The sequence below is a fragment of the Aspergillus novofumigatus genome, assembly GCF_002847465.1.
Source record: "Aspergillus novofumigatus IBT 16806 chromosome Unknown P174scaffold_1, whole genome shotgun sequence".
Taxonomy (NCBI): domain Eukaryota; kingdom Fungi; phylum Ascomycota; class Eurotiomycetes; order Eurotiales; family Aspergillaceae; genus Aspergillus; species Aspergillus novofumigatus.
Genome location: NW_020194274.1, coordinates 927,952 through 955,429, shown reverse-complemented (window position 1 = coordinate 955,429; position 27,478 = coordinate 927,952). Strand labels below are relative to the sequence as shown.

Here is a 27,478-nt window from a genome sequence, read left to right as displayed (position 1 = left end):
GCTCAGAAACACCTTGCTGTCCTGCACCTGTGTCTAACATTGGCATCATTGAAAACAGGATACGGAGCTTGAGCTCTCAAGTACAGACACCTCTCAACACACAACCAGGAGTCTCCGACAACCTGGCTTAACATCTCGATCCTACTGACAATGGCGATGTATACCATTGATGGGGCTATGGCTGAGGCATTGGGCCATCTGAATCGCATTGCCTGTCACGTAAGTCTCGCACCGTGGAGGTAATGGGGACGGCAAACTGATGACAGCAGTTCCGGAAGCATGAGCAACACAAGCCAGCCAATGAACTGGGAAAGTTGAGCATCATGATCGTCAATGCCTTCTCTGAGGGAATCGAGCGTATTCCCGATAGCGACTACGTGCTCGACGACAGTGTAAGTACTTTCTGGTCATTTTGTTACATGGTCGCAAAGCTAAAACACAATAGCTCCCTATCAGGAACATGGGTGCCGAAAACCAGCAGATCATGCGTCATGACACAATCCAGAAGCAAGCTGTTGCTGCCCTTATGAACGAAGTTGAGAAGGAGAACAAAGAGCCTGTCAGGGGCCACGGCAATCGAGCTGGAAGCTGGGCTCAGGTTGCCGGATCCATGGCGAAGGTTCAGGGCCAACCAAAGGAAACACTGCACTATCTGTCGCCTATGTCGATGTCGTCTGTTTCTGGATCTAAGCAAAGCCACAGCATTGATGGCGAGAATGGCGCGAGAGCCATGGATTTCTCCGGGGCACCACTCTCACCCGAGATTGCTGAAGCCAAAGCGGGCGTTGTACGTATTTACGGCAGGGTCTCCAGGGAGGCGATCCGCTTCGTCACCACCCGTATCCACGAGGGTCCCCTGCAGGAGATCCGGGTTGAGACAAACGAAAGGACCAGAGTCACCTTCCAGTATGCCTCTCACGCACTTGCCTTTGTGAAGTCAAACCAGGAGATGGAGGAGATGCTCGGATACGGGCGCTTTGGCACCGGCTACACCGTCGAGATGGCCGAGATCATCGATTGGAACGATGAACACCGTCGGATGAACCAGCCCATCCGAGAGCGTCGGCGCCTGTCTTTCGCGAGAAAGAGGCTGTTTGCCGATAACATGTCGCCGGAGAAATGGAAGGCGGACATTCGTGCCGTCGCTGGACTCGGCAACATCGACTTCCTCTGGGTTTTTAACTCTGGAAACGGTGAGTTTCATGTTACAGTTCCCTGTATATGGACGAAGGCTAACCATAACATAGCTACTGCCGTGTTCACGAGCACTGCCGTTGCTCGCAGAGTCCTGGAGGCCTTCAACAAGTGGAAGGACACCCGCGCTGTCTACAGTGGTGTTTCGGTGACTTACTCCTCGGATCCCTGCGAAAAGGAGTTGGTTTTGGTCAAGGATACAGCACGGTCCAGCTTTGCGAAGAACTTGAACTTCGCGAAGAAATCGATGCGTTGATCATGTCGCGGAGAGGCGCAGAAAAAGTCATAGTATGGCTACGATACTGATGTGATGAAATCATGTGAGGGAACGAAGTGGATATATCAGGAGCCGAGAAGAGAACAGTCAAGCAAGGGCAATTTGTTCACGAGTTGGAGCTTTCTCCATAGGGAGGACCGGTGAAACCGTGGAATGGGAGCACGACACGGATGGTCCTTAAACTCGTGGGAACAAATCGTTCGACCTCATTGAGGTCGATATCAGTTTACAAGCCATTCCTGTTCAAATGAGGCTATGGCATTGTAGGTGAGCTGGTCATCCTACAGTAGATTGAGTCAGAATGTCCTGTAATGGCAAGATTTTAACTGTCTGCTATCAAGCACTGCTGGACGGAGTAGACTATCGTTTCTACAGGGTACATGTATTTCAACCTTGCGACTCAAGTTTCAACTTAAATTATGTTGGACTGGAAGAGAGGACAAAGTGGATAGATGTGTTAGATTAGTGCTATGGGAACATCCGTCTTCATCTACATTGCTCAAGGCGACGATCTTGTTGGTTGGATGTTGACTGATGCTGTAATAGTGACCACCGCATGGTGAAAGTTCCGAATATATAGTAAGGTAGTCTAACCTCCTACTGTCCTTAGACTTGCGGCAATATCCAACCTGCTTACATGAAAAGATTCATGGCATGTGCACATGTCGTAGACAGCACACGTACGCTTCCTACAATACGATGCAGCTGGCAATGATCATCGTTAGGTGGGATAGAATAGTAGTGATACGTTGATGAATCAACAGGTAATGCCATCTGACAGGGTTCCAGATATGGCGTCGATATGATGTCTATTGGAATGTAGGTTGTCCGCGAGCCGAAGGCTGTTCCACAATACTTGTGAGGTTTAGTAGTTTAGAATCAAGCTGTTCATAGTGCTTTTGTTTATTAGAGTAAGGAGAGTATATGCTGTGAAACTCATGCTGGCATGGCTGCAAGGAAAGGGGTAAATCAATGTGGTGTTACCGTTCTCACAGTTGTTGTCCAACTCCAGCCAGCAGCTGTGGTATATCACCATGAAGCATGACAATCAAATTAAAGATGACAATGATAGTGCGTCACTATCTATGTACCTGATCGAATTCGATCAAAAATCCATGGTCGGAGACTTGAATTGTTTCCTTCTTTGCAGCCCAGTCTTATTTGGTTCAGCGGCATTCCAATGAGCGCATGGAACAGACTTTTGTGGCAAGAGGTAAGACTTCTGTGGCAGTCTAAAAATAAAACTTTTAAATCCTTCAAATCCTTCGTGTGGAGTTGTCACTTGTCGGTTGTCACGCTTCTGGGAGTCAATCCAGGGTATCATCACACGTTCCTTCTCTTTGTCATTGCCAACTCATACCAAATCACCAGTCGGTCGGCGGTCACTAATCCAAGAAGAAACCAAGAAACCAAGAAGCCAACCAAGAGTCCAAGAAATGGGAAACACTTGGTTCTTGACTCTACAGAGTGGAGGGAACAATATGCGTAGCAGAAGTAGCTTTGTTATATAATTTTGATCCTAGCTACCTTTCTACAGTTCATATCAAATACGGAGTAGACCTAAGAATTTATCTGATTGGCTCAGAGCAGTTCATCGATTCGAACTGAATGGTGGGTGCAGGTGGGATGGATCAAATCTGGTGTGTTTTCTGAGGGTCTGCCTGTTTCTTCCTTCCGGCTTGGTGATCGATTAATAGTCCGGCATATGGGGTGAGACAAGTTGGAGCTCTTTTCTTAGTGGTCGGGTGTCTCCTTCGGCGTCTCCTTTGAGGGTCCCGTGCTTGTCTTGGGCGTATTTTATGACTTTTCATTTCCACCCAATACTTTTACCTTACACTGGGTAATTTCCTCTGGAGAGTCAAGCATTACTACTGGAAATGGAGGGTAACGCCTTGAAATTTAAAATCCCATAATAATAATGACTTGTGCTTGGAATGGAAATAATGGACTCTTGAGTCTTAAGCAGGCAGAAGCCGCAGAATTGACTTTGGTGGCTGTGGGTCCAGCGACTAGGCCCTGTGTGTATTGTAAATACAAGGCTCTTGACTCCGGCTTATCAGCGGGCAATAATACCAACATTACCAGTCCTAATTCGGTAGTTGTGACTTGTGAATAAACTGACTGTTCTCGAAATTTCGCCCTCAGATGAGTTGGATGGTTGAGGCCATTGTCTCTTTTCTTGAAGAAGTATGATCACAATTATTGTCATCTTCGATCGGAAATCAAGATTATCCCATCGTCGGGGAATGGGATTGACCGAATGCGGACCCTGTTCAGGGCCATCAGGGTCAAGTCGACTCCAGATGACTTGTAGCTGCTGTATGGAAACGGTGGGCTAGTATGACACTCACGGCCGGAGCATCTACTTAAGACAGAACAGATACCCCAAGGTACAAAGTTGGTGGATTTTATGCATCCAGACAAGTGATAGTCGATTCCAGGACCAATAATCTTCTGATGTCTCTAAACTATATTATTATTATCGACACTTATTAAATTCATTCTGTGCTTGTTTCATTATTTAAAATCGCCCCCCGACTTCTGATCGCTTCTCCTTTTTCTCTTCTTGGTTTGACGGAAGATTATCACCACGCTTGGTAGTACTTACTGATCCATCCGGAGACAAAAGTCGACAAAGAGCTCAAGAGGGGCAAAGGGAAAGAACCACACTCGTTTCTCTTATTCTTATTTGCTTCTCCTTCTTTTCCCCCTCGTCTTTCCCCCTTAATTCTCCAGCGATTGCTGATTCCCTCGTTCAAATCTACCGCGGCCTTTCGTTGATTGGTGCGTCATCCTGACTGCGCTCTGTATTCGCCAGCCTATTTGCATACTTCTCCATATAATCGCCCACTGTTCCACTCCGACCCTCACGGTTCTGGGTCTGGTTCAACTCTCGCTCAATCTTTGGTGTGGTACGTTCCATGCATCAAAGATCCCATAAAATATTGTAATCAAACGGGCTCTGTGTTTCTCATTACTGATTCTTCTTCACAGTCCCCCATCCCTCCACCGTCCTGGTGATCTTTCTTTTTCTATACACATTTTATTCCCCGGTCTCTGTACATATCCATTCTCTTGTACAATACCTGCCACCATGGTGCGCATCGGCTCTTCAATTCTCCTGGCCACTCTGGCTGCTACAACTGTCTCGGCTGCCTCCGACCCTCCAAATTGCAGCCAGGACTCCCACTGCCCTGAAGAATGGCCTTGCTGCTCTCGTAAGTTCAAGACTACGTTCGAGACTACCTAGTTGCTCAAACCTAACCTAACCATTCCTCTACCTCAGTGTACGGCCAGTGTGGTACGGGCGCTTACTGCTTGGGCGGATGCGATCCTCTCATGTCCTTCTCTCTCGACTCCTGTACCCCTGAACCGGTTTGCCAGGGCAAGACCTACAAGGATTGGTCGAACCTCGACAGCCTCGCTTCGAACACCAAATACCTGGGCGATGCCAGCAAATCCGACTGGGTCTACAGCGGCTACCCCAAGGTTGAGGATGGAAACCTCCTGCTCACCATGCCCAAGAACAGCGTCGGCACCCTGATCGCAAACAACCACTACATTTGGTACGGCAAGATTTCGGCCAAGATCAAGAGCAGCCGTGGCGCTGGTGTGGTCACCGGTTTCATTCTGCTGTCTGACACTAAGGACGAAATCGACTACGAGTTCGTCGGTGCTGACCTGACCAATGTTCAGACCAACTACTACTTCCAGGGTATTCTTGACTGTAAGTTCAACTGTGGATCCCGGACCATGGTTTTTGCAATTTGACTCACATATGGTTTTTCTAGACAACCACGGCGGAAACGCATCCGTCCCTGGTGGTGACACCTTTGGCGACTGGCACGAGTACACCATTGACTGGAAGCCCGAGGCCATCACCTGGTCTGTCGACGGTGAGGTGAAGAGAACTCTTACAAAGGAATCCACCTACAACGAGACCAGCAAGCAATACATGTACCCTCAGACGCCCTCCAGAATGCAGCTGTCCCTGTGGCCCGCTGGTCAAGCCAGCAACGCCCCGGGTACCATTGCCTGGGCCGGCGGTGAGATCAACTGGGATAGCGAGGACATCAAGGACCCCGGTTACTACTATGCCACTTTTGGCGAAATCACTGTCGAATGCTACGACCCTCCCAGCGGTGCTGATGCCAAGGGCAGCAAGGCATACATCTTCAAGGACAAGGCCGGTCTCGAAAGCTCCGTCCAAATCACCAACAACAACACCGTGCTCGCCTCCTTTGGCGCTACCGGACTTGACATGGACCTCGGCGCCAGCTCTTCCGCTTCGGGATCTGCGAACAAGACCAGCAGCGGCGACAACACTGTCCCCTCTGGCAATGGTGGCTCTGGAAACGAGCCTGGCAATTCCCAGAGTGGTAGCAGCGGCTCCGGTACAAGCACCTCGAGCGGCTCTGGCAGCTCCACCGGATTCAGCCAGGGCAGCGAGACGTCTGCCACCAGCAACAAGAACGCTGCTCCGTCTCAGAACGAGCGAGTCCTAAATGGTTCCTTCTTCGCTGTTCTGGTTGCCGTTGTTGCTCTGGTCACCCTGTGAACGGGGTACTTGACACTTTCCACACTTTTTTCTTGGATATTCTTTCTTTATACTTTTCTTGCCCATGACTTGGATATTCCTGTGCATGCCTTCTTCCCGTCATCTCGGCGCATGTCCTACTTCTTGCCCTATCCTTCTTGTTCTATACCTGGCGTTCCCCTCTCCCTCAAAAGCCGACCGGAACGCCTTTGATATACACTCGATTAACTAGTCGATTTTTTGACCCACCGTTTCCGTTTTGGATGTTTTATGTTAAAGTAATGATGTGCGCATGGAACGACCCTGCGCCCACCTCGAGAGACCGGGCTCCACGGCGAGTCCGGACTTTTGATATACATACACATACGCATATGCATATGCGCCATTCTGCTAATACCCTCGGCCTGTGATGGAGGTTTATTTGCACTCATGTTTCGACTATTATGGTTGTCTCTGCATCTGTTGGTGTTTGACAGTGTAATACCCTAGTCAATGCATGATTGTTACAATAGTGTTTGTGAAGCTCTGTAGCTTAGTCTTCCTGTAGTGAACTCTTAATCCAGTCACCTAACTCCACAAGTTCTCTTCTTTCATCGCACGCTATTCCTACATACACAGTAGAGTATATCGCCCTTCCCATACAATTCTTCTGCTCACGAACCACTCACTATCCCTCAACATCTCGCAATGCATTCACAGAGACCTGTGCGTTTACACAGCGATGTATGCGCTAACTGTAACCACCAACATTCCCGCCTCTACATCTTCTGTCAGCCTGTACCACCCTCCGTCCATGCATCAGTACTATCAAAACCTGTCATTCCAGATTCTACTCCACAGAATACCCAAACACATCAAGAATGACAGCTACAGCTTATCCCCAGGCCCAAAAAACACATACACTCGACGTATCAACCAACAGCGGCCGTCGACTGGAATAAATAGTTATAGTCCTCTGTATATGACTCCTTGTTGAATCTAAACAGGTACATACGACCACAGGGTGTGGAAAACAGGGCTTCCCGTCCGCTCAGCCGTACTTAAGCCCATTGTAGAACGTGGTCAATCGCCGGAAAGCCCTTTTGCTCTAAGGCGGCGGCATGATGCTTTTAGTATGAGTGCTGGTGATGTGGGTGAGAACTCATCACCCCTGGTGATGAGGGCCCCAGAGGGTGATGAAGGCCAACTCAGCAGTCGACCGCAGAGATTTAATGAGTTCTGCGCCCCGAGGGATAGATTTGATTTTTATCCTCACTGAATTCTTTCATACTGACTTGATCTTTCGACTTCCCCAGCGCACGTGACCTTTTATGACCATGGCTTTCCAAGACACTAAATTTCAAAAAATGCTAGAGAAGGCTAAGGAGAAGGGCATACATAAGGAGAACCAGAAGCTTGCAGAGTCACGTGGCTTTACTCTAGACTATCAGAAAAAGCAAGAAAAGAAGGAAAATGTCATAAGTCACCCAAAACTAGCACCAGCAACTCATGAAAAGTATGAACAATCAATACTCATCTGGTTTTTGTAAGTATCTATGTTTGTCAAGTTTATGAGGCAACTTTTAACTGGCTGTTAAACTGCTCCTTAATAATCTTTAGATCCTCACATTGAGCTTGGCTATGATTATATTGTCAAGTATATTAAGTTCTAATCTCCTCATGCTAATTGGTAAAGGTAGAGACCCAGTTCTTACCAATAGGTTTAAATCCAGAGGGCTTATCTGCTTGGAGAAGGATATTAGCTATTTCTTCCATATAAGATAGCCTAGGAGGCACTCCACGTGAATCCCTAGATATTATCTATTCCACTAATGATTCTTCCTGCGTAGGAGATAGCCTATGGCCATTGGCGCATTTCTTAATTTGATACTAGCATCTATAGAGTCAGTCACAAAGGGTAGATCTAGGCACGTTGAATACTCTGCGGCGCGGTGGATAGGAATTTCCTTTTTTTTTTAAAGCAGATATTGCTAATTGGATCCTTCCCTCTTGCTCCACAGAATTTCCAGAGGTTTGACGCGATTTTGGTGGCATAGTAGCTGTTTGAATAGCTTCGAATTGAACGCGTTGGAATGGAATGGGAAAAGTGGCGGCTCGGTCGGGTTGGCGGCTCGGTTGGGAGTTACGTTAGTAGGGGTCGGTTACCACACTATGTACACTGATCTATGAGCATTCCCTAGGTGCTCTTACAGTTGGGTCAGCCAAGGGATAGGAGGGCTTTGAGGAAAGGAAGTTGGAAGAGATGAGATGTTGTTATTGTTCTTACCCTGGCTATATATAATTTCCTCTATATTCACTTTTGTCCCCAACTCTGCTTGATTTCAGGGTGGATCGCCAGGTTTCTTATAATAGCCCTTTGTCTGACTCTCCTTTGCCCTGAAATGTCCCAGGCCCATGTTTGTCAACCCTCCTCAACCACCCATTGCCCCTAAAACCTCACATTTTCATGTACTTCCATGCCTATACCTCCCCTGCCCGCAAGCCTGTAACCACACTCTGTGACATGGCAGTACAGCAGGTTAACTATGACTAATCTGTCCTATTTCCCATCTAGTGTATCTAACGGCAATCCCTGATAGCTGTTTGATCTAAGCTGGGGCCTTTGCAATGTGGATATACTAGTGGAATCCCGCGTCCTGACGCCCAATGTTCTGTGTTCTGATATGTCTTATGATATCTAGCGTTTGCCCAGCGCGGCTGGCCCTACTGGTGTGTGGCCTTTGAGGTTGTCCTTATTCTGTGAGAGAAGCCCATCTAGTCACCGTATGTGAAAAGATCTTGATGATGTGAATAAGTAATGACTTACATGACCAGTAATAGTGGAGTGGTGACTTAAATTATAGACTTAAAGCATGCAGTAGAGATAAAAGGTCCTAACTTAAGTCATGTAATTCATAAGTACCGTGCAGCATGGGGTATGAAGCATAACACTAATAAATACCAGTGACCCAGGGTTTCATTTTAAAGATAGATTCAGGATGTCAACTCCCATCATTAGACAGGACTATATCTATTAGAGCTGTATGGAAGGCATAGGTTTAAAATAGCAATGGCAGAACCAAAGGTTGTGTCTGGTGGGCTTCCTAAGAATACAGTGCTATAATGAGAATGCCTTCCTAGCTCTCATACCTGGTATAATTCAAAATCCTGAGTCCCTAGCCTTCACTTCTTGCTGCTGAGTATTGATCAGACTGGATATGCTCACCTGGATCAAAGCTGGAGAAAGAAAACCTCCACAGAGCCAGACTTTCTTCTTGACATGAGGTATTCATAAACTACAGACCTCTCGACTTCGCAAACACCAACTTGAGATTTCCCCAAGGCAAATTTGCACCATATTCCATATCATTTCGAATCCTCTTACTCTGATTACGGGTATTTTAGTTTCTTGATCCTTCACCTTATCTTTCTTCAATTGTTCACTTCAGTCTTACTCACCTTCCACCTTCCACCTTCCAGCTCACCCCCTACCCTTGTGTGAGAGCTCACCTTTCTCTTATCACAGACACCTCTACTAATGCCGCATATCATTCATACATAAGTCAACTATCACATCCAGAAGCTCGTTGAGAATTTCTCTTGTCTTGCATTTCACTCATCACCAGAATGAGGTATGTGTTACAAGTACGCGCCCTAAAAGCAAGTACCAGAGCTAACTTGAACACTCATAACAGTGACCTAGCTATCTCCACATCGTCGGACAATCCCGTGGGACGACCACTTGTCGTCGCCGGATGCACCTTTTCGTCACCGGAAGAGATTTTTGCGCAATTGCGGACTTGGGCCGCGGAACTCCCAAAGGAGACATACGTACAGCATTTCCATGAAGCCCTTGGCGAAGTGAATCGTGCGGTGGGAAACTATGACCTCATAAGGAACACTTTCCTTATACACCTATGGTCCGTGGGCAAAGACACCCTCGGGGCCGATTTCGCGAAGATAAGGAAGAAGAACCGACACATATGGTCTAAGGCTGAACAGGCTGTCCGCACGACAGCAAAGAATCAAAGAGCCTGCAATGCAGCCACGAAGAAGGTCATCAATAGATGGGGAGAGGCGAAAGCAGCGGAGTTTCTGGGCATCAACACAGCCCAAGGCTGGCGCGGCGCAGCCGGCCGCTTGGCCACGGTCTGTACAGATTACGACAAGGCCATGGACTATCTAGTTCATGCCTTAGTCCAACGGCTACAGCACGTGGGCCGTGGAAAGTCCCGATATCTTGATCCCGGCATCGTAGACATCCAGACGGCCATCAACCTCTACAAGGAGGACCCCAGCCGCCCCCCTGTGGCCAGCGAGGTTCTTGCTGAGCTTGGCATCCGGAGGAATGCAATGGGGCTGCTCAGCACCGGGGCTGAGACCATTGAAGCTCCCATTGCCGGCCCTAGCTTTGAGTGGGCGTCTACCGAGCCCCAGCTGTCACTACCTCAGGTGATCATAGAGGATCTCTCAGACTTGTCATCGGACGCAGAACAGGAAGATGCGAAACTCGAAGACGCGCAACTCGCCCGAACCCCTTCTGCTGACGCGGCGCCCAGAACTGTTCCCAATGTGGATGTAGAAGGATCTCCGCGCGGACGAGCAACCCGAGCCTTGGACCTGAGCCGATGCATCCTCACCACACCGCCATGCGGCTGGATCACCAGCACGGGATCACTCTGTCCTCTCTACCGCTACCCGGGAATCATCTATGACCCGGCAGTCTGCTGCAGACGAGCTGCGCAAGCGACTGGCCGAGTCTTCCCAGGTAATGCCACAGCCAGAACAGTCCCTAATCGGAGCAGATGGGGATGGAGATACCGAAGAACCAACAGCCGTTCATACAGACGCCTTGGATGTGGCCGCCGGCTCAGCGGCTCCAGCCCCATCCACGGGGACTGGGTCCTCTTCAGGTGCCCCAATGACCCTGCAAACCCAGCCTACCAGCACACAGCGCCAAAAGCGGAAGAGGGAAAAGGCACCAGTGTTCACCCCAAGCAGAGAGAACATCTCCCAACGAAAAGGAGAGACGGCTACGCATGTGGCTGTACCAGTTGCTCAAGCACAACCCACAGCGGCACCAAGCGCTCTGGAAAAGTCAGCTGGACCTATTCCTGCTATTACTGACCCCGTCAAAAGAAAAGACAGCCAGGTTGAGGGGGCGTCCGACTGGGAGGACGAGGATTTAGGGTCGCGTGTGGGCCTTCCTCTCCCGTCTGCTCATCATCCTGAAACCCGGATTCAGGATGATGAGGCCGCCCGCAAATCAGGAATCATGAAAGACTTATTGAATCGTCTCAATGCCTTCAACAACATCGAGCCCGAACATGCATTAACAGAGAAAACCCTTCAAGGGATTCATATCTACGATTGGTGGGATCATACATTCGTCAACAAGACGCCAATGACTACCTGCGCACTGCTTGAGCTGAAACGCTTTGAGCACCACTATGGAAAGCAGCTGGATAGCTACCAGTTCGCACTCTTCCAGCAGCTGGCGGAGAGTGACCCCGTTTTATGGCTTTTACAGGCCCTTTTCTGGTCTGACACCGAACTTCTTGCCTTCCCGCAGGGGGTGGAAAGTATCACAGCCCATGATGGCATCCTCCCCTACCATCTGCCAACGCGCAACTTTGCTTCCAGTCGAGAGTTACGCGCTGAGCACTGCTATGGTTATTAGACCAACTCTACTCCCAGTGCCAGTGATAATAGAGCTATCAAAAGGGGCTTTGAGCAGCAAGCTGGAGGTAGTTGAGACACTCCAAAAGCTCCGCTTCGAAAGGCGGCCGATCCCTTTAGATATTCGAGAAGAGTCACTGCAAGAGGTAAAATTCATTGAAAATGCACCCATCCTACAGGGCATTAGCCCATTATCAGATGCTATTTTGGGCCGGCGCTCCTATCTGGATTCTGAAGTACAAGAAGAGATCAAGATTCTCTTAGGTGAAGATAGGAACAAGGCATGGGAATGGATCCTTGATTGGAGAATGGCCGCCCGTGCATCTATTCAGCTCAGCTATAAGCTGTTGATAGAGACAGAGAGGGGTAGATTCACCGAACACGCGTTTGTGTTCTGAGAAGTCATTCCTCTAGACTTTCTTTAGCTTGCTGTCTTGCACTCCTGCTTTCCTTTACAATCTGCATGCTGATTTGAGCCATTTACAGCACTATTACATGTAACTACAGAACGATTTTCTCTCAATAGTCTACATATGACTTGAATCAAATTTGTTTTCATCCTATCTATACAACCTGAACGTAGTTAATAAATCGAATTCTGCGATAGCAGTTTCTTCCATTCATCCTAAAGCCAGGTTTCAAGATGAATTCTACTTAAAAAGAATAGGCTGCCCAGGCTGGAAAAAGTAGGACATGTATTTTCCATTATAAACTGAAGCCTTGATACTAGAAGAGAAGAATAAAGTTGCTTTTTGTTATACTCATTCTGAAACTTGGTTTCAGAATGAATTCTGTCAAAAGGAATAGGGTGAACTTGAGAAATGAATAAGGGCAGCTCTCATTTTCTCGCAGGCAGAAGTAATTATCAGGATTAATGACAACCGGTGCATAGCCGTTCACATAGTTGATGTCCATGTTCTCTAGGTCCTGGAATGGGTTCGTCGTCAAGAGAGCGGTCATGAAGAAAGCTGTCAAACAGTCGTTAACAATATTTGCGTATACTGAACAATTTCTGAACTTTGCCAGAGCTTTGATGAAGATGCTATTCGGATCTGCTAGGACGCTAAGCAGAGGCCTTCCTGTATCTTGGAACTCATCCACCATGAACATCTGCCTGCCGGACGTGGACAGTGTCCGGGCGCCTTCTGATCCGCCCTGGATAGTCTCACCAATCATACACCCTTCGCCAGATACCATCAGGACGGAGGGAACGATCAGAGAACAATAGAGCGACCAAAGACGGAGTATGAGAAGTCTTAAACGCCATTATGAGACTTAAGCATGGGTAGTTTTGAGCGACTGAGAAAGAATAGGTGCAAACTGACGAACCGCTTCCTCAGCCGAAACATCTGGTCCTAGGGTCCAATACGCACGCACTTCTCGTTGGAGGGTCGGACAGAATGTAGTTTCTCGGCTAGAACTCCCACTATCTGCCTGAGGGCCTTGGTGCCTCTTTGAATGAGGCTCACCTGTGGAATCACCATACTGGCGTTTCTTTCCGGATTGCGTTGGGTGGTCGGATAAAGTGTTGGATAATGGAGAGGAGTTATCATTATTGCAAAAGTATAGCTCGTATAGGCGCTGCAGCTTATGGTAAGCTGCCGGGTTCCTCATGCCAAGACGGGGGCTACCAAGTGCGTGGATACACCTGCGAATAGAAGCCATGGGGGCGCCGTGCCAATCTCTGGGTTTTGATAATGCTTCGGTAATGTCGAAATCAAGTAGACCGACATGCAGATAGGATTTGAGGAATATAGGTAGATACTTCCCGCCAATAGCATCGGCGGTGATGATACCCTGCTCGACTTGATGTTGCTTGTAGTCTTCAAAAGTGGGGGCCATTCGCCTTGAGGGAAACCCCTCCTCAGCTGCTTTCTTGCAGCGGTCTCTGTCCATTATCTCAAACTTGATGAAGAAATCGAGGTCTAGTGGCATAAGAACCAAACCCGGGTCGATGGAGCAGTCAAACTGGCTGTGGCAAGTCAGGCAAAGAGGAACTGCGTTCAGATATGAATTTATTGGGAAGTCTATAAGCCCAAGTTCACTCCAAAGCGGAGCCTGCAAACTGATATTATCATCTCAACACCGAGATAATATGATATTGTCTTGCCTACCTGTCTATCTTCTTGTGCCACAACATGGCAAATGTGAGGTGACTCATTACCGCACGCCCAGCACGTATCCCCATGTATTTTTTTGACTCGTAACTTGGTAGTGTCTGAAAATGCGCTAGACTTGTTTGATGACGCGCCTGATATAGAAGCTGACAGAGCGGGATTTGCGTGTACCATGGGGGAGGACGGCGGAGGCATTAAGATTCGGTCTTGTCCAGGATCTGCCATTTTTAGTTCTCTTCTTGACACGATAGTTGAAGGACATTTAACATACAGTCAAGGTACAGTCAAGGGTGTTTTGACTACACGAGGTGTTGTCGTTTCCTCTTTCACGGAATGTTCCTGCCCAAGTGAGGTTCTTGAGCCTCCTTGTACAAATGGAAGGTGCATTGGAGTCCTTAGGTAGATGATGAGTAATTATAATAACAGAAGCAGCGGCAGAACACCCCTGGATAAGGTAGATGCTGTCTACTGCAACTTACAGTCAGCCAGCAGCATAAGATATGCTGTGTATTGATTTCGCAGTGAACGTAGATGGATAGATGGATAGAGTGAAAAGACTTCTCCTCACTATGGTTGGTGAGGCTAGTTAGACATGGAGTGGCTGTAGAAGGCAGTCCATGACAACTTTTAGAATAAGTTAATTGGAGCAATAAATACCAAGAGTTCAAGATGCCAAAGTGCAAGGTGGAGTGGTGGACAGTTGTGGATTGCTTGATTATGCTTCAATCACTGATGGTGGGTTTAACAATCACGTGACGGTGAGTATGACATCACCTCTACTAGGCAAAAGATGAGGTTGTGGGAGACTTCATGAGCACTGTAACAAGAGTAATAAAACCTGTCTGGACACTCTTTTTCGGACTCAAACTGAATCCCAGATTCAGGATGACAAATGAGTAAGATAAAATGATAAAATTTAGTAGATATACCAAGGGGCAGCTGTGTCGCCGTTGGTACTAAAAATGGGAAGATTGTCAGGAGTCAAACTGGATAAATGTGTTTCTAAGATACAGAAGTAGCTGTCAGCTGTTGCTAGTGATGTGATGCCCCTGTTCTAGTCTGCTGCCTGATACTCCATAGTCTATAATAGAAAGCACAGCGACATGTCTGGCAGTATGGTGTCAACACTCCCAGCAGGAGAAAGAGAGATAACTCATCAAGATCTGAGAGTAAGAGCTTCGCGTACTCCATCTCTCCAGATCTGGCTGAAGCTGCCTGCATACTTGCAAAATCCACTCCTCCTTCACCATCATCTGGGAAAGAAAGCGCCCCTGCAGCCAAGATATAAGCCAAGTGTGGCCTCAAGGGCAATGGCACAAACGTCACCAGCCAGAGCCTACAAGTCCCAGACAGATTGCTGGAGTATGCGCCCTTCACCAACAAAGAAGCCCCAATTCATGTGGCGAACAAACACTGGAGAGAAGGACCATATCAGGATCCAATTACTGGATGGCCAACATGGCTCAGCACAGCACTAGCCCTTACGCCCCAGGAGGATACAAGGTTGGTCTACTCACTCAATTCTTCTCCTCTCAGTGCGCAATTGACTCATGTAATCTATGTATATAGGGTGGAGTAATGTCAAGGGCTATAGTGCCAAGGGTAAGCACCTGGATCTCACTCTCCCAAGTCACACCAGAATGAATGCTAACATTTGCCCAGCAGGGGACGGACTGACTGACAATACCGGTAAGATCACAGGTGACCTGAGAATTAATCTTAAGGAGGAATGACCCAGCTCATGCAAGAAATACAGCCGCTATTGATAAAGCAATTTCCAACAGCGGGAGATGCGGTGCCGACTGTGGCTTAAGCATAATCTTCCCTGCTATGGTCTACTTCCCTCCCAGTACCTATCTTATCAGCAGTCCAATCATACAGTACTATAATACCCAATTTCTTGGTGATGTAAGTTGCTGAACAGTCTTGCTTTCCCCTTCATCAGGTAGCCTAATCTGACCTGATACTCTGCCATAATAGCCCACCAATTATCCAACGATTCCCGCAGCTGCCAGTTTTGTCGGTCTAGGGGTGATCACATCTGATGTCTATGTTGGAGACCAACAGGAATGGTAAGATTCTGAAATAGATGCCCACTATCTTATGTTCCTACATCGACCCTCAGCTCCCATGAACTAGGTACCTCAACACAAGCAATTTTCTGCGAAACATTCACAACTTCAAGATGGACATCACCTGTACTGACCTGCTGCGTATATCTGTGTCATTTAATGGCAGGTGGCTCAGGGGGCCTTGCTTAAGAATATTAAGTTATATATATCTTAAGATGCGGGCATAACCTAGCAGGTGTGTGAAGTGTCAGATCCCATCTTCTGCTGTAATATATTGGTGTTTACCTTCTTGTAGGGGATCTACATGGAAAATGGAAGTATGGGCTTCATGAGCAATCTGACTTTTGTTAGTGCAAACTTTGGGTGTGTGCTATTTTTTGTAGTGTAGCTTTAACCTCTGCTTAAGTGCTTACTATTAGCTGAATAGTGCTTATCTTAGGAACCAGCAATTTACCATACAGCATCTCATATTTGTTAATTGCAAAACTGCCCTTCACATCTACTGGGACTGGGCATGGACTATGCAGGATGTCCTGATTAAATCCTGCTAAAAAGGAATCATTGTTACTAGTGGTATAAGTGCATCCTGTTTCTTGACCTCATAGTAATGAGATGCTAATAATAAAACTGTCTTACCAGGCAGGCGGCCTAATAAGTAACAGCCAGGGTGTGGTTTAATTATCCTTATTGATGCCTTAATCGCGAACACCCTGACAGGTGTCTTGATGTTGCTGTACAGTGACAATTCCACCGCATTCCTCTTGGAGAATGTTAGGTTCTATAATATTAAGAAAGCCATCATGGTGGATATTCTTGCTGGAGGGAATGAGGTACTGAATAATATAGGGGGCTTTGGGCTCTACACCCAGGATGCAAACATTTAATTTACCTAGTAAAAAGTGCTTCCAACTATGCAGCGCGCTAAAGAACTCATTAGCACTAATTCTTATGACAAAGGAATATTCAACCTTTTCACCCGCCATTAACTATAATATGCTGATATTAGTCACAGCCAGGTGTTTAATATAAAGGCTTGCAGGGCTAAGGGTGACCCTGTCACTGACAATACTATCATTCTTAATAGTTTATTCATTATTACTATGAATCTGTTATCAATCATCTACATTCCTCATGGTGTCTCAAAAGTAATAGATGCCCTGAAGATCCCCAAAGGGTCCCACATTATTGGACAGGCTTGGTCCCAGATGATGGCAACAGGCGCCAAATTTCAGGATGCTGACCATCCACTTGTTATGGTCCAAGTAGGCGATGAAGGCGATGTTAGGGTCATCAAGATCTAAGATTTGCAGTTCACTGTTTCAGGTCCCACCACAGGCAGCTGTGCTAGTGGAATAGAATATCCATGAATCAAGCCAAGATTTAGCAGGATTATAGGGTGAACTCCTAGTCCTTAATGTATTCATCATTTCTTATGATTTGACTGTTTTCCCTGCAGATTCCCTCTTCTAGGTTAGAGGCGCAAAGGGCTCCAATCCCTAGGCCTCTAAATACCCAAAGAAGTAATTCCCTTTCATTAAATAAAGCTATATAGCTGCTTTGTTACTGCTCTATACCACTTCTTCTGCTTCTGCTTATCTGGAAAACATATGGGCATGGACAGCAGACCATGATCTTAATGTGAAGTCCCAAGATTAAATTAATGTTTTTTCTGCTTAAGGGATCTTGGTTAAGAGCCATAGACCAACATGGATGTATAGCACTGCATCTAAATATAATATTCTTTACTAATATCAGCTTTCGGGAGCGCGGAATATTGTGATGGGAATAATCTAGACTGAAACACTATATTTCTAACTGCTTCCTGCGGCGCCAGAGCCTTTTAAGCCCAGCCTGTTTCCTAATGACCCTAATTTCGCCAACTGTGGCCATAATATAGCTGGCTATGCCATGGCCTGGGTTGTGAGAGTCATTAATTCTTTAACTGTCTATATGCTAGGATCTAGTAGGACATCCCCGCGTTTGCCATTGTGTTACGTGCATACCTATGGATCTAATAGTCTATCTTAGGCCTCTATAGTTGGTTCTCGTTCTATATGCAGGATTATGTCGAGACCGGCAACTATCAGGACTGGGGCTTCTACGTTGAGCAGAGCACTGATACCTGGGTGTACAATCTTGTCACTAAAGTAATTATGGAGTCTATCAGCCTGATAGGGGAAGTCCCACTCTATTCCCAAGATGTCTGGAATGGCTATACCTTATCTCTCCTGGCTTGGCTCCACACCGGAACTGGGGCCATTGGAAAGCGCAAATTCCCTGGCTTCTACCTGTGGGATGATGAACAGGACCAGGATGTCTTGAGTGGTGTTTTGTCCACCTACAAAGCATCTCTGACCCGTCTGATCAGATGTGATGATCAAGTGCAAATGCTCAAGGCCTTATAATGGAGAGGGCCCACGCATAATAATATATTGACTAATTTAATGTGCGACAGAACCTGCAGATAGCCTCTCTAAGCATAGTTTGAGAGTGCCTTAGTCACCTGCCCCTGGGAGGATGATCATGTTGTCCTGTCTGAACCTAGTGGTATCATTTGGGCTGGATGGAATGAGATGTGTGTCAAGACCCTAATATAGGGAAATACTGTTGCGGTAAGTTAAACTCCTTCAAGTAGCTGTGGAGAACATGGCTGACTGACTGTTATAAATTTGTACTTATTCATTACAGATGTCATTGATGGTTTCACTGTTCGTCTAGACCATCGCTGATATGCCATAAGGTGAACTGTGCTTATACTGCTATGTTACCTGCTATGAGATAATGCAGGTGACTCCCTACTCTATTTATGATGAGACTTACCAGTCTGACCTGGAGTTCATGCTCTTAAAATGCAGCTTTAGTGGGCCTATGAATATCCTACCACTGCTGTAAGAGTTCCTGGATCCATACAAGAACAACCTCACATTCTGCGTCTCCAAAATGACGTATATGGCGGTCTCTGGGGATACCTGTGATTTGATCTTGCTGAAGTAGAAATCAGCAGAGAGATGACTGCGTGGAGTGAGGAAGGTGATAAAGGTAGAAATTAGCAGAGAGATGACCGCACGGAGTGAGGAAGGTGATAAAGGTCCTGCAGTTAATATCACTAGTGGTTCTGTCTTCCTGCTTCTAGGAGCTGGTTGTCTTCTTTCTCTTGTGTACTTCCTTTATGAACTTGTAAGTGCTCATTCACCCTTGTATGGATCTTAAATACCTATGTTAAGTTCACTGTGTGGAGATTCTTCTGAAGGAAGCATGCTTTTGTTGGTGTAAAGGACCTGGTTTGATTAGCAGATGTAAGATCTGGGTACTAGTTGAGGAATAATACTACTATGGTGAACTAGAATAGCTTTATGCTTGTTGTAAATTGCTTGGGCCTCTTGTAGTAAAAGTGTTATTACCTCGAAACACTGTATGGATTTTGGGTATGATCACTATTGGATTAAGTTTGGAAAGGTTGGTTAAGCTCTTGGACAGCATGCATAGGATGAGTTCCACAGGTCCAAGTGTTGAGTAGACCTTTTGAAAGAACACTTGAACGCGTAATATCCTATAGTAATATGCCCTAGACAGCGAAACCAGTGCATGGTCCTGGCATATATTAAAGTAGGATTTGACTGTTACCATCTAATATTTATCCAGCTTGCCCCCAGCACTGAGGAATGATGATGTGGACATGACCTATTAAGAAAATGGTCCTTAGCTGATGAGTCTCTCAGCATTGTACTTCTTGTGACAGACTGGTAGGAAGTAGGCAGTGTAGAGTATCTGAGGAAGTGCATAAAGAAATAATAAGAATTCCATTCAGCTATGTGATGTAATCCTCCTTTAGAAAGTAGTAAATGACAGTCTTCACCGCCCTCTTTGAATACAAGGTTTAGCGGCTTGAATCATGCACATTCCTCTTTATTATTATGTAAGGGCTCCACCGCTACCTACATCCAGAACAGCATCATCTACGCCTAGCCTAACTCGGACATTAGCAGTGTTGGTAGCTGTTGGCTGTGGCCACTGGCAACCCATATGATACCTATATACCTATAGCATAAAAGTAAATGAGAATACTGCATGGATAGCATCTTGAATTATCTAAATAGGGCTCCTTGCATAATGGTGCTGCAGCCTGTGGCCTGATACTTCTTAGCCCATTATCTAAAAGGAGAAAAGACTATGGCTATGCACTTATGGTGAAGTACTTAGTGTTTTATTCTAGTCTATTATCTAATCAAGATGCCTGGCTTAGCGCCTATTAGATCACACCTCCCCCCTTAGCTAAATTTACTTTCTATAGGTGATGTATGCTCCAGGCTGGTGATGTATTCTCCAGGCATCACCACCTCACTAAACTACACTCACACTAATCACCATGCTATTAAAGCAGCATCACCCCCATCACCAGTAAGGGCACCCACTGGGGTATTGGCCGCGTTCAAGCCACACGCCGGCCGGTTAGTAGTTGGGTGGGTGACCACCAGCGAATCCCGGCTGTTGTATGTTTTTTTATTTCTTTCTTTCTTTAATTTGCTTCGCGTCTGCCTGTAAACGGGAGTGGTCAGTCAGTGGGAGGTGTCTATGGGTGGTCAGGAATGGAGACGAGTAAAGGCAACTGAATCCGACGGTGTATTGGGTTGGCTGCCACAAATAATGTCATTGATGCTTGATATGATAGTATGTCCAAACGCCGTGCTCCTAAAGGAAATGAGATATAACAGATATAACCCTGTTCAATCAAATCAGTGCATTCCTCCACACCCGCACTCCCTCTTCTCCATGCCGTCCACGTCCATAGAGCGTTTCCTGAACTCTCCGTGGTAGGTATCCAAGCCCTCGGTGCGGACGTTCTCGCCCAAGGGATCCCCTAGCCAGGCGAAGGGCTGGACTTCACCGCCGGCGAACGACCAGGCGCTGGATGATTGTAGGTGCTTGGTGATGTTCTCCACGTCCAGGTCAAGGTAGTCTGCCATGAACTGGCCGATCTCGGTATTTTCGTGGTTCCCAACCAGGGGCCAGGCATCTTTAGAAGAGGATGCATAGATGTTGACGTCCACACCTGCGACAGTTAGCCGATCTCCTCTGCTCCATGTTATAGAGGCTGGTACTTACCAGAGTGGCCGTGGGTTGACCAGCCAATCTGCGCTCTTCGACTGATAATGTCGGCAAACTGATACTGCGAGCTTATCGGCGAATTTGGATCGAGGATAGAATCGATCTCCTCGTCTGTGGCATCGGTAATACCTAGACCCTTCTCCAAGAGCTCTCGAACATAACGTTGCTGATTGTTCTTTTTCGTCTCCGTAGAGAGAAACTTCCGAAGCTTGTTGTCAATGAATTCGGTGGAATGGCTGGCGTTGGCCAGAACCCCGGGGAGCCATTTGTACTCCGGGTAGGTGGTATGCAGCTGCCGAGCGGCCGCCAGGCCACCCGTTTCATGGTCAGATGTGCTAACCACAACACCGGGCGTCGAGTCTTTCTCAAGGAAGTCCAGCACAGCAGCGAATGCCTTATCGTACGCAATAACCTCGTGGACCTGCGCTGCGGGATCATTGCCGTGTCCGGCATGATCAATACGAGAACCTTCGATCATCAAGAAGAACCCCTGCTCACTATCAGCGGTAGCATCGCTGAGTATCTTGAGTGCAGTGCGGGCCATCTCTTCCAGAGACGGGTAGACGTCGTTCTGATTACGACGGTCGATTTCAAAAGGAATGTCCTTCTCCGCGAACAGACCCAGGAGGGGCAGCTTGGCTTCCGATCCGCCATTTAGTGAGTCAAAACCCTTCCGATCATCAAGATAGCTGAATCCCTTCTCCTTTGCGACGCTGACCAAGTCGCGATCGTCTGCCCGGCAGCTCCCATCTGTCGAATTGGGCAGGAAATGGCAACGACCACCACCGAAGATAAGATCGACGACGCGCCCGAGCGGGTGCTCGCCAATTTCCTGCTCGGCGATCCGGTCTTCGTATTGTCGCATGTTAACGTGCGAAGCAAAACAAGCAGGCGTGGCATCGGTGATCCGAGTCGTCACAACAAGTCCGGTCTTGTAGCCGGCCAAGGACGCAGCCTCGAGGACGGTTCCACATGGCGAGTGATCCGGAAGCACAGAGATGGCACCATTGTAACTCTTGAAACCGCAAGAGAAAGCCGTCGCACCGGCCGCCGAATCCGTCACCAGACTAGAACTCGACCTCGTCCTCGAAGTTCCAATGATGTGGCCGTCCAGCACCAAACGGTCGTCAATCGGCAATCCCTCCGCGAATTGTCTATAGCTTCTAGTCATGGTAAGACTGGTAGGGCCCATTCCGTCCGACACCATAAAGATCAGGTTGCGTTTGCCGGTCGGCTTCCCTCCCGGACCCCAGGTCGGTCTTGAGCCAACGTTCGGCTTGCTCGTTTCATGCTGGTAGACGACTGCGAGCACAATAACAGCAATTGTAGCTAGGAGCGCCCAGGTGAAGAGACCGACTTCTCGCCAGAAAGTCCAACCTCGTCGTTCCTGACCTCGCCCGGTTCGCTCCCCGGTCAACAGTGCGTCCTCCTCTTCCGCATTCCGAATGGAGTTGTTCTCCGAGGAAGGGCGCGGAGCCAAAAGAGGCTCGTCTCGCGCCATACTAGGCAGGATATCTCAGGTCGAATTAGAGAGTGAAATCAACGAGATTTATTTGATGCACTGAATCATTTAACGAGCGTAAAGCGAGATAGTGAGGAATCCTGAAGCTGGGGATCAGGAGTCCCTTGTGGCTGCAGCTGCATTGGGCTTGGCAGCTCACGGGACTAGGAATACGTCACGCGCTGATTCGCTTGATAAGCCCACGATGAGATAGTTAAGCAGCCTACAGTACACAGGTAGCTCTCGACGGTATCTACTCCGTAGAATAGGACCCGAATTGCATATAGGCACTGATCATCTTCTGACGTTCTACGGCGATGAAGATGTACAATGAACTATTGGGAGCGTATGTCTTAGATAGTGTACAAATAGCGGACAGAATGGATGGGTATAACAGAAGCATCATGACCGATTTCACTCAAATATATTCATCTAATAGAAGATCAGTCTTCTACTTCCCAGTCCACCCAATAGGAATCATAGCTGCAGCGATCTCCGAAACGCCTCTCTCGGTCGCAAGCATATTAAACTGCGCAGCCGCATTCCGAGTATCCAGCACCTCAACACGAATACCCAGGGAATTGATATGTCGTCTTGTTTCAGGAGACAAGGGAAACACCGAAGCCCCATACCAATAAGCAGCAAGTCTAGGACACGAAGAAATCCAACGGTCAGCACGCCTTTGGCAGAGTGCCGGGAAAAGTGCCAACTCACCAGGACGAGGCCACACAAGCCCCAGGAGCCCCCACGCCTGCTCGTCCACCTCAAACTGGCCCTTTTTATTCAACATGTCGGATATCGCACCCTCATTGACTTTCCAGGGCCTCCAGGCGAAAGCCTCCCCGCCAACGAGCAGGACCCCATCTCCACCGGTCACCTTGACCCCACTATTCAGATGGAATCCGGAATCAAGGCAGGCATCAATGGCGGTCGTCGGCGCTGGGATGTTACCTAGTACATTGAGCGCGGCAAAATCTGTCTGCGTGTCCTCCTTTGACGGTGGGCCTCGGTCATGGCTGGTTGGCTTTGGCGTATGGGAGCGAGGAATCATTCGGGTCGGGCGGGCATGGTTGCTGTTGTTGCGGCGGGAAGACCCTAATAGAGCAGTGGGTCGTATGGCACAGCGGGATCGAGGGACAGTTGAGCAAAGACTGCCAGTGTTGACGCCGGAGATGCTGGCGCGCAGGGCTCGGAGTAACTGGGGTGATGGAGGTTGCATCATCGAGGTCGAAATGATTTCGCGTGTGAATGTAACGCAAAGACGTTGACTGTTGAATCCCTCTTCCAGCGATAGATGCTCGGTGGAATATCTGTAAATGATATCTGACGCTGACCGATCCAGTGGAAAAGGATGCCCAGGAGTCGAAAAAGCTGTTGAGCTAGAATGCTTAGTGCCTGGAATTTCAGGCCAACAGGCCTGCATCCATACGAGGAACGGTGATGTAAGCGGAAAAGCGGCAGCCAATCGAAGCCTGCGCAATGGCAATCCGCCCCAACACATCTTTGGGGACATATGAAGGCCTCAGGCATCAATCACGTCACTGTTTCCTACAGAAGATCGCGTGTAATGAATTCCAGGAGTAAAGCTGCCGAAGAAGCCGTTCTGGCGATGTAATTAGATAGGTAGTCTATGTTCTTGCTATCCAAGCATCGAACCCTTTTTGTTCCGCCTGTGCCGCGAACGCAAATTAAAGACCAGGCATTTACAAAATCCCAGAAACTTCTTGACACCTCGTAAGCCACTCAGAACGCCAATAAACTCGATAGTAGGACGGCAAGTCAGCACAGAAAGGCAGAAAATCAATCGGAAACCCGGGAATGGTATCTCATCACTCCGTCAACTCTATAATGACAAACGAAATCGCTCTTCAAAGTATGAACTGTTTCTTTACCCGAGAAGAATAGAGACGGTGATGGATGACGGTGTAACCGTTTTCGTACTCTACCCTTTCTGGCTATCATCCGATGATTTGACGGAATATTGACCCTGCGCTGGTCGAGCTGTGGTCGGATGATCTTTGCCGTTGCGATCCTCATCAGACTGGCTGGAGCTGTCGTCTCCAACAGCAGTCGTAGATGCACTTCGCAGACGTTGAGCGCGATCTTGAAGGACCTGTGCTTCTGCGGCAGCGCGCTGGGCTCGAATCTGTTTGCGCCACATGCTAGCATACCGGCCTTTCATAGCCAGTAGCTGATCATGCGTGCCACTTTCTGCGACCCTACCCTCGTGCAAGACCAAGATGCGATCCGCCGTGGTAATAGTACTTAGGCGGTGAGCTATGACCAGCATGGTGCGGCCACGGGAAAGAGTCGATAGCGCGCCTTGGATGTGCTCTTCGGTCTCTGTATCTAAGGCGGCCGTCGCCTCATCCAAGAGGATGATGCGGGGGTTTTTCAAGATGGTTCGAGCAATCGCCACCCGCTGTTTCTCTCCTCCACTGAGTCGGAGACCACGCTCGCCTACCTTGGTGTTGTAGCCATCAGGGAAGGACATGATTTTATCATGAATGCTGGCAGCGCGACAAGCCTCGTATACTTCCTCATCCGTGGCGTTCTGGTTGGCATATTTCAGATTGTACATCAATGTTTCGTTAAAAAGGACCGTATCTTGCGGCACAACTCCGATGTGTCTTCGGAGCGAATCAATCGTAATTTTCTCCACATCGTGTCCGTCGATTCGGATGTGTCCATTTCTCGCATTGTAGAATCGGAACAGGAGACGGAAGACGGTTGACTTGCCACCGCCTGACTCGCCAACGAGTGCTGTGGTTGTGCCCGGTTCGCAATGGAACGTAAGGCCATTGAGCGCAGGTTTGCGGGTATCGTACGCAAACTCAACGTCCTCGAACTTAATGTCACCTTTGCATACAGCCAGAGGCATTGCGCCAGGCTTATCAACCACAGTGGGCTGCTCCCTGAATAATTCTAGCATTCGCTCGGAGTTAATCAAGGCCGATTGGATTGAGCGGTAAAAGGTGCCGAAAAAGTTGAGAGGCCCTTGAAGCTGTGCCATGTATGTGAGAAGGGAGACAAATTGGCCGACATCCCGCTGGCCGAGAGAGACTTGATAGGCGGCAATGAAACATGCGATCAGTAAACCCAGCATGAAGACGGTATTCTGCGACGTATTCATCAAGGTCAAAGAGAAGAGAACATGGTATTCGGCTTTTTGATAGTCCGAAACGGCGCCCCGATATCTATTAAATTCGTAGTCCTCTGCGTTGAAATACTTGACAGTCTCATATGAGACCATAGAATCGTTCCTGATCCACCATGTCAGCCTTCAGATTCCGCCTGATATTTTATGGGCAATACTTACTTCACAGCATCCTCTTGCCTCGACGCGTTCACCATCTGTCGTCTGATCTCCGCTCTCCACTGGGCCATGCGTACGGTAACATAAAGGTAGCAAAAGGTGACGACAGTAACAACGAGTGCATAATAAGCGTCAAGGGCGATAAGCAAGTATCCGATGGCGACACAGAGATCTACCAGCATTGGCACAACCTGAAAAGTAACCTGTTCCAGGAAGGTATTGATAGAGCTGCCTTTGCTCAGGGCAGATAGCACCTCCCCGGTTTTCTTTCCCAGGTGGAAATCGAGACTGAGACCGTGCACGTGTTCAAAGGCAGCCGTGGATAGCTCCATGTAAGAATACTGGCTTACTGGGATCCATAGGCTAGACCGCAGCGAACCAATCAAGCCCTGATTGCCTTGTAGCCACCGATAAAGAATGTAGAGACAGATCTCAAACCACGGGACACGGAAGTCACCATCCGTTTTCGACAAGATGTTGGTAATCACTCCCACCTGATAGGGGACCATAACATTGACGACACGTTGGAGAACAATCAGCACGAAACAGATGACCACAATGAACTGCAATTGACGAGACTTGGAAGGCCACAGGTAAGGAAAGAATAAAGAATAGCCGCTGAGATATTCCCACCAGCTGGTTGAAGGAACTGTGGTGGGACGGACCCATGGATCGGTCGGTTTGGAAGGCTGCTGGTTTCCTTGCGAGGCATGAGTCGAGCCGTAAGCCGTGCCATTAGTGCCTGTTTCTGCGTGCGCGGGATCGAGCAATCCTGTCGACTCGGTTGGGCCATCGGCCTGATCTCGGGCTGCCTTCCGTGCACTAGTCCTCGCACTGATGGAGCAGAACAAGTAGATTATAACCAAGCTCGCCAAAATGAGTACTCTTATACAATTTGAGACGACCTCCATTGACTCCCAACCCGTCATGCCCTGCCGTAGTCGACCACCGGAAGGGTTCCCTACCACGGGTTCACGGTGAACGGTGGAGTAGATCGAAAGGGAGGCCCCCACAATGGCCAATTCGAAAGGGATTGCGACAATCCATGGAATGAGCTGAGTTGAGGACGGAGAGGGTTTACTGTCTAACAGAGAGACGAGGATGACCGCGTAAACGAAAAATGACCCCACAACGTAGATCTAACATATCTATCAGCCGCTGGGTCGACAATCGACGCACCAGCCGTTCAAGCCTCGAGTTGTCTGACTTACCACCACAGCCTGGCCACACCACCAGTGCTCCGATCTGGCAACCATAACATGAACCACGTTGATGGCGGCATCGGCAACCAAAGTCACGAGCACAAGAGCCGACAGCCACTTGAAAAGCAGCTTTGCGCTCTGAGAGAACTTCTGTGTTTCCTTCACAACGACCATTGTGCTTCTTGACCGCTTCGGTAGAGGTCGTCCACCCGGTCCTGTGCACACTGCATTGCGATTTTGGGTCACAGTTCTAGCAGTGCGAATAGAGTTGGTCACAAAAGCCACGACAAAAACAAGGAGGAGTATGATTGGGGAGGCTGTGCGAAGATACGCCAACAGCTCACGCGTTCCATGATGGGAAGCCATCATGATCGATCCTCCGCGCAATATCCGACACAATCACACGTTCATCAAAACGTTTCCATGACACAATTGCCGTATTATTCCGTCTTGACCGAGGGATACGAAAAAGAAGCGGTAGGGACAGCGGGTTGGAGT

General features: G+C 48.1%; 9 protein-coding genes across 9 annotated transcripts; 5 read left to right on the top strand and 4 right to left on the bottom strand.

Moving 5' to 3' along the window:
- Window positions 1-150: 150 nt before the first annotated feature.
- P174DRAFT_455975 (uncharacterized protein) lies at window positions 151-1,450 on the top strand (the record flags this gene model as incomplete). The annotated part of the gene is made up of 4 exons (XM_024829384.1): window positions 151-219; window positions 270-392; window positions 446-1,193; window positions 1,248-1,450. 4 exons carry the CDS (start codon window positions 151-153, stop codon window positions 1,448-1,450), a joined length of 1,143 nt encoding a protein of 380 aa, XP_024686826.1.
- A 3,115-nt stretch (window positions 1,451-4,565) lies between these two features.
- utr2 (putative cell wall glucanase (Utr2)) lies at window positions 4,566-6,029 on the top strand (the record flags this gene model as incomplete). Its single annotated transcript, XM_024821780.1, has 3 exons — window positions 4,566-4,689; window positions 4,758-5,198; window positions 5,263-6,029. 3 exons carry the CDS (start codon window positions 4,566-4,568, stop codon window positions 6,027-6,029), a joined length of 1,332 nt encoding a protein of 443 aa, XP_024686825.1.
- Window positions 6,030-9,614: 3,585 nt separating this feature from the next.
- P174DRAFT_426551 (uncharacterized protein) lies at window positions 9,615-12,064 on the top strand (the record flags this gene model as incomplete). The annotated part of the gene is made up of 4 exons (XM_024825388.1): window positions 9,615-9,619; window positions 9,683-10,565; window positions 10,711-11,528; window positions 11,560-12,064. The coding sequence occupies 4 exons, from the start codon at window positions 9,615-9,617 to the stop codon at window positions 12,062-12,064; spliced, it is 2,211 nt and encodes a 736-aa protein (XP_024686824.1).
- Window positions 12,065-12,392: 328 nt separating this feature from the next.
- Window positions 12,393-14,366, bottom strand: P174DRAFT_499932 (uncharacterized protein; the record flags this gene model as incomplete). The annotated part of the gene is made up of 5 exons (XM_024830939.1): window positions 14,263-14,366; window positions 14,055-14,177; window positions 13,781-14,001; window positions 12,996-13,724; window positions 12,393-12,821 (listed from the first exon to the last, which is right to left on the bottom strand). The coding sequence occupies exons 3-5, from the start codon at window positions 13,976-13,978 to the stop codon at window positions 12,393-12,395; spliced, it is 1,356 nt and encodes a 451-aa protein (XP_024686823.1). The 5' UTR covers window positions 13,979-14,001; window positions 14,055-14,177; window positions 14,263-14,366.
- A 1,081-nt stretch (window positions 14,367-15,447) lies between these two features.
- P174DRAFT_436617 (uncharacterized protein) lies at window positions 15,448-15,873 on the top strand. The gene is made up of 2 exons (XM_024826087.1): window positions 15,448-15,691; window positions 15,764-15,873. Exons 1-2 carry the CDS (start codon window positions 15,614-15,616, stop codon window positions 15,857-15,859), a joined length of 174 nt encoding a protein of 57 aa, XP_024686822.1. The 5' UTR covers window positions 15,448-15,613; the 3' UTR covers window positions 15,860-15,873.
- Window positions 15,874-17,763: 1,890 nt separating this feature from the next.
- On the top strand, window positions 17,764-18,927 carry P174DRAFT_466359 (putative 1,3-beta glucanase; the record flags this gene model as incomplete). Its single annotated transcript, XM_024830546.1, has 5 exons — window positions 17,764-17,818; window positions 17,884-18,236; window positions 18,339-18,430; window positions 18,544-18,545; window positions 18,596-18,927. 5 exons carry the CDS (start codon window positions 17,764-17,766, stop codon window positions 18,745-18,747), a joined length of 654 nt encoding a protein of 217 aa, XP_024686821.1. The 3' UTR covers window positions 18,748-18,927.
- A 1,491-nt stretch (window positions 18,928-20,418) lies between these two features.
- On the bottom strand, window positions 20,419-22,557 carry P174DRAFT_436615 (alkaline phosphatase). The gene is made up of 2 exons (XM_024826086.1): window positions 20,959-22,557; window positions 20,419-20,905 (listed from the first exon to the last, which is right to left on the bottom strand). The coding sequence occupies exons 1-2, from the start codon at window positions 22,460-22,462 to the stop codon at window positions 20,589-20,591; spliced, it is 1,821 nt and encodes a 606-aa protein (XP_024686820.1). The 5' UTR covers window positions 22,463-22,557; the 3' UTR covers window positions 20,419-20,588.
- A 356-nt stretch (window positions 22,558-22,913) lies between these two features.
- Window positions 22,914-23,838, bottom strand: P174DRAFT_381569 (uncharacterized protein; the record flags this gene model as incomplete). The annotated part of the gene is made up of 2 exons (XM_024823085.1): window positions 23,173-23,838; window positions 22,914-23,109 (listed from the first exon to the last, which is right to left on the bottom strand). Exons 1-2 carry the CDS (start codon window positions 23,682-23,684, stop codon window positions 22,914-22,916), a joined length of 708 nt encoding a protein of 235 aa, XP_024686819.1. The 5' UTR covers window positions 23,685-23,838.
- Window positions 23,839-24,404: 566 nt separating this feature from the next.
- Window positions 24,405-27,346, bottom strand: hmt1 (putative vacuolar ABC heavy metal transporter (Hmt1); the record flags this gene model as incomplete). The annotated part of the gene is made up of 3 exons (XM_024829383.1): window positions 24,405-25,725; window positions 25,782-26,917; window positions 26,990-27,346. 3 exons carry the CDS (start codon window positions 27,344-27,346, stop codon window positions 24,405-24,407), a joined length of 2,814 nt encoding a protein of 937 aa, XP_024686818.1.
- Window positions 27,347-27,478: the final 132 nt, after the last annotated feature.